The following is a 6,000-nucleotide window of genomic DNA, read 5'->3' on the forward strand; positions in this document are numbered from 1 at the left end:
TAAAATCCAACCAGCTTACTGTTGGTATCTCTAAACAAAAGGCAGAACACTGTTGGAAATGTTTTTGACAGTTACATCCATAATCCATAGATATTGCAAACACCATCTGAGGTTGCACAGGACCCTACAAATGCCTATCAGAAGTAAGAGGACAGCAATGGAACAGATAACTTCAAAAACAAAACCTAATTGCAATGAGTAAGTTTCAATTTCCTTTTAGTGGGATAAAAGAAAATGTAGCTTGTCCCTGTAAATACTAGCTGTAGGACAGGGCTGAAGTAGGCATGATGACCACGTGCACTCCAAGAAGCTGCTGCTGACTGCCATGAATGCTTACTTACTAAGTGTGACTCTGGGAATATCCCAGAACAACACAGATCACATGGTTCGGTTTATTTAGCATCGTATCTTTACGTACAGCCATACTAAGAGGGAATTTTTTTTTTTTTAATTGGGAATAATGTACTTAGGGACTAAGATATATAAGCTACAGCTACATAAATAAAGGAAAGTGACTGCTATCAAACTTCAGCAGTCAGTATTCAATGAACTCGGTCTTGCTTCACTTAGAATCTGGAAAAGACATTGCAAAGACAATCTTAGGCAAATATGTGAGGCAAAGATATCTGGGAAAATGCATCTCTCTGGAAAGATACAAAGGCTTTGTTTTTTTCATGAAAAAAATGAATCCCCAAAGAGATAAAAAGATCATAAATTCTTATGCTGCAATTTTGTCCTTTTTTTTTCCAGGGAGCTAATCCCCAAAATTTCCCTGTGTATAAACAGGTTCATCGCTGTATTTTTATTATTAGGTTTAGTAGAGAAGTGAATCATCCCTGAAACCCCTGAAATATGCCAAACAACTTAAGAGTCTTTTTATATGTGAAATTTCAATAAAACCCTCGTAAATAACATCCCCTTGTACCCCCTGCAAAAGACAGTATTTCCATCTTGTGTCTTTCTCCTTGTGTCAAGTAATAAAATAAAACTAATGACTACTACTAAATTACAAAATCCTAAAGATATCTGCTAAATCTTATTTATATTACATGTATACATAACACCACATCTCTGCATTACTATTTGCACCATTCTAAGACACTTGAAAAAGTATAGTATCACTTAAAACAGCTGTAAATACACTGAACTTTCAACCACTTAACCCAAAACTTAGGCAGCTCTTATCTTCGAATATGTGAATTTGACAAGACTTAAGATGGAGAGGGCTTCAAAAATCAGAGGGAGAAACAGAAGGCTTCTGCACACACTGAGCTTCAAGATCACCTGTACAAGATGAATGTCACTTTTCTGGATTGTTAAATACAATATTCATTAATGTTGGCAATTCAGTAGGCCTATTATGGAAATTAAAACTATACAAGTAATTCTATAATAAAATTTCCTATATAATCTATAGGACAACACCCTAGACTAGGTTGGTTTTTCAGAAGATAACTACAAAGAAATTACAAAGCACATGACTGGAATAAGTACAGGGGAAAACAGACTTGATGTTTTAATTGAAAACAATCTAGAATGAACACGAAGGAACAATATCAATTCTTCCCTAAGAGTCATTCTACAGCTGGACCTCACAACGTGAATCATTTAGACATATGCACTTTCAACATGCACCTGAAAGATCTACTAAATTAGGTAGCTGAAGAAATTACGAACTCAACAGTTACCTAATAATCAAGAAGGTCAGTTGTAACAGGAAACCATTTGTTCTATAAAGTTTTTTACCCTCTTAATTCCTAAGTTAACAACAAAACCCCTCTTCTGGGTGCACTAAAAGATTATATGCTTCTACTTAAATGTGCCTATACACAGGGCTAAAGCTCTGTCAAAAGATAAATTTTTAATATAATAGGCATTACATCTTACATGCATAAACTAAATCTTTCAAGAGATAGCAATGCATTTAGTAGCTCAGCTGTGTAAATCCTAATTGTAGGGCGAGGCTGAAGCAGGCACAGTGGCCACGCAGATGGGATGCTAACACCTAGCTAAACTGAAACATATCATCTGTGTTGTCCTGGGCTACTCACAGAACCCAGCTTATTTAGAAAGACAATGAAACAGTGCAAAAATGCTAGGAAAAAGCTGTTGAGGATTTTATATCAATTCTAGCTTTATCAGTTCCCACTGTATTCACAGTAGCCAACTGCTGCTTCATGGAACACAGGACTACAGCTCTGCATGCCACCTTGGAAAGCAGCACTCTTCAGAATTAATGTAGCAAAACCACATTACAATAAAGTCTGACTCATTTTGGGACCACTCCAAATAAAATGCAAAATATTTGCATACTACTTTGAGCATATTTGTTCTATCTTCAACTTACGTGGAATCTGCCAGGTATTTATAAACATTGCATTGTTACAGTAACTTGAATACTGATTGTGAAAATATTAAAATTTTCTAACATTTGTAATACAGAAGTTTAATTTTTCCTGAAAAACCATGGACATGCTGTCATTTCACATAATAAAACTTACATTTAGCAACCTTTAGAATAACATTGTGTTTTCTAACTGTATTAAGTCAGTTTCACTATCTCTTCTCTAAGCATGGTCAGGGTGACATGTTCCAAAACTCATTTCCCTTTAAGCTCTGCAGCACAGTCCATTTTTTTTTTTTACCCCATCTGAACAGATCCTACAAAATGATGTGTAAATAAAAATCCTAGATCACCTAGAGATAAAACTTGGTAAATAATGCCTGTTTTGTTTCTGGGCTTTAAAGTTATTAAATATTCAAAAATCAAAGAACAGAGTTATCACTGAACTCAACTACTTCACAATTTGATTTTCAAACACAAAAATTTTAAGAAATTTGAAAAAAATAAAAGGCTTGTGTAAGTATTTTACACTTCACTGATTTTAAAGGTGAGTAGGAGCCACTAATTTGCTTAAACAAGTCAAATTTCTGTGCTCTAGAAAGATACAATAGTGCTACTTGCTATAACAGGTACACTGTCCTTGCAGCATCTACAACAGTCTTTAGAGCGTAAGTCTAGGATTTCTAAATTGTTGAGAAAAAATCCAAACATTTTCTCAGCAGTCCTAACACAGGAATTAAGGCAATATTCTATAGGAGAATGACACAGTCATGAAATCAAGGGATTTGAAATGAACAAGAGGACAAGTATAGTAAGAAATCTTTACTATACCAAAACAAACTTTATTTGTCTAAGGCTAAAAGACACAACATTCTGGATTGGTATATAGCATACAGTAAGCATTGTGTCAAATAGAATAACGTTTGAACTAAAAGGTTTGAAAAATCATGAGAACTTACAAATTAAGAAGTCATTACTTGAGATAGAATATTGTTCTAAATCCTGCAAGGACTCATAAGCGTTCTCCCCAAAACTAATGGGATTACTCAGTTCAGAATCAGGGTTCAAACTACTTCTCAAATATAATATTTGTTCTACTGCAATCTGTGTTTGACAGTCATAAACTGGCTAGTGGTGGAAGGGACCTTAAAGATCACCAAGTTCCAAACCTCCTCCCATGGGCAGGGACACCTCCCGCTAGACCAGGTTGCTCAACCAAGGCCCACCCAACCTGGCCTTGAACTTTTCCACAAAGGGGGCATCCACAGTTTCTCTGGGCAACCTGTTACAGAGTTCCACTGGCCTCACAATGAAGAACTTCTCCCTAATATCCAATCTAAACCTACCCGCTGCATTACCCCTTGGCCTATTCACTGCATATCCTTGTAAAAAGTCCCTCTCCAGCTCTTGTATGTCTCTCTTTAGTTACTGGAGAGCTGAAGGAAGGTTTTCCCAGAGCCTTCTGTTCTCCAGGCTGAACAGCCTCAACCTTCAGACAGCCTAAGAAGAAAGTTGTGTTTGTCCATATTTGATCTGGACCCAAAAGCAGTCAGCTGTCAGTGCTAGTTGAGGTCAAAAAAGTACTCATGTGGTATCCTAATCTGTCATTACTACTTTTTGGACCAAGTTTGTAATCGTAAGTTTTAAGTTTTTACTACTTAAAACAAGCTCAGACTTTTTGTTATGTGGGGAAAGCTTTTTAGCAACAAGAAAGGCTCGAAGTACAAATAAACCTTTTTGCCTGTAAAGAAAAGTGTACCAATAAGTTTTCAGAGATATACATAGACTGATACACACACACACACACACGCACTTATTTCTGTGTAATTGGCGATCTCACATCCTGTGGGCATGGGTTCAGGAATCTATTAAATTTAATACAAATTCACATAAGATGTTAGACTTGTACCCAGCTACTCAATAAAACTAAGATGTGTCCAGAAATACACGCATTTATGTGAAAAAAACTCTCAAAAAGGCAATAGCTGTTTTATGTAAACGCAATGCTTTATGTAAACTGTAAATATAGAGTTGATGCATGAACAAGTACAATTCAACCCTACTGCTGGGCAAACAAAATTCTCACCATTTTTACCTCCTAGGTAAGGACATAAACTTTGGCTTTAGACTGCGGGTCAGAAACAGTTCTTAAGAGCTTCAGAGCTCAGAGCAACACACCTGTTCTGCATCCACATAACAAGCAGTACTGCTACATCTAACCCGACAAAAACTGAAATACTGTGACAATGCGGCAGATATTTCCAAGGACTAAAGCGATTCTTTCTTTTTACTATGTCATGTTGCAAAAAGAGTCGCTGTAAGTTACTTCTCTGCTCTCCGTGAAGGAAAACTTTGGGCAACAGGTGAGACATCCAAAGTGACTTAAAGACAAGAAGTAGGTGGCAAGGTTTACAGGACGGGAGGACAAACCGAGTCTAGTGGCGCTCCTGGGCGATTCCCAGCTTTCACTTTATGATCTTCAGAGCATGACTGCTGTTTTCATGCCCCAGAAAGCTGTCACCGCTCAACTCACAGACCTTTAAAAGCACTACACTGTTCGTGTTTATCTCTGCTCTCAGAACTTTCAAAATACATAAAAGTTCATCTGGGGAGGAAGATATAAACTCTCCCTATATCTCCACTGCATTATGTCACTTTGCCCACTTATCACGAACATCTTCGTTATCTGAAGACACACAACTAGCAGCCAGCGTGCCAAAAAGAGACCCCGCCGCAACACTCCACGCCTGGTCCGTGGCGTACAGCGACCTACACGGCGGCTTTCCGCCCCAGCCCCGACCCCAGGCTCTGCCCGCATCCCCAGGCGGGACCACCTGGCCGGCCCGCGCCCCGGCGGCGCCCACGCTCTGCCCGCGGCCCGGCGGGGAGGGCGCGGCCGGGCCCCCGGGCCGGGGCAGGGCCCCGCCGCCCCCGCTCCCCCGGGACACCCACCCGGCCCCGCCGCGGGCGAGGCGAGGCAGGCGGCGGGGAGCGGGGAAGGGAGGGAGCGGGGCAGAGAAAGTTGAGGAGGCGCCTTTCGGCGGCTGCCGGCAGGGGAGCCCGCGCCCGGCGCCCATTCAAACAAAAGAAGCCCCTTCTCCTGCCAGCCACCGCCGGTCCCACCGCCCGACTCACTTCGCAGGGCCCCGATGAGGAGGCTTCCGTCCTTAATCAGCTCCTTGATGAACTTGTTCGTCCTCTCCAGCTCGATCTCGTGACACTTGAGGCGCTCCCTGAAATCCGGGCTGTCCAAGTAGGAGTCGCTGAACTCCAGCGTGGGCAGCCCCATGGCAGCGGTGGCGGCCGCAGCCCCCCGGTCGGCGGCGGAGGGAGGGAGGAACGGAGGGAGGGCCGCGCCGAGAGACGGCGCCGAGGGCAGAGGGAAAAGCGGGGGAGCGGCGAGACGAGGCGCGGCTGCCGCCTCCCCGGAGAAGCTCCCGACCCGCCGCACCGGCCCGCTGGCAGCGGAGGCGGCGCGCTGCGGCCGCTGTCACCCAGCTACATCGCTGTCCGCGGGACACCGCGGGCTCCCGGCGCCGCCGCCGCTCCGCCGCTTCCGGCAGCGCTCGCTCTTCCTCCCTGCCCGGCGCTAACTCCAGTGCGAACCTCCCCCGGCCCGGCCGAGGAATTCCTCCTCCTCCCGGCGCGGCATGCTC

At 42.9% G+C, this 6,000-nt stretch overlaps 1 protein-coding gene across 1 annotated transcript in view; it reads right to left on the reverse strand.

The window, feature by feature from the left end:
- Positions 1-5,699, reverse strand: part of ARHGAP42 (Rho GTPase activating protein 42) — a 143,780-nt gene extending 138,081 nt beyond the window's left edge. Inside the window, exon 1 of the mRNA XM_058018498.1 lies at positions 5,480-5,699. Coding sequence (XP_057874481.1) covers positions 5,480-5,633 — 154 coding nt within the window. The 5' untranslated portion in view covers positions 5,634-5,699. The remainder of the gene's footprint in view (positions 1-5,479) is intronic.
- Between the last annotated feature and the right edge of the window lie 301 nt (positions 5,700-6,000).

The sequence above is a fragment of the Melospiza georgiana genome, chromosome 2, assembly GCF_028018845.1.
Source record: "Melospiza georgiana isolate bMelGeo1 chromosome 2, bMelGeo1.pri, whole genome shotgun sequence".
Taxonomy (NCBI): Eukaryota; Metazoa; Chordata; class Aves; order Passeriformes; family Passerellidae; genus Melospiza; species Melospiza georgiana.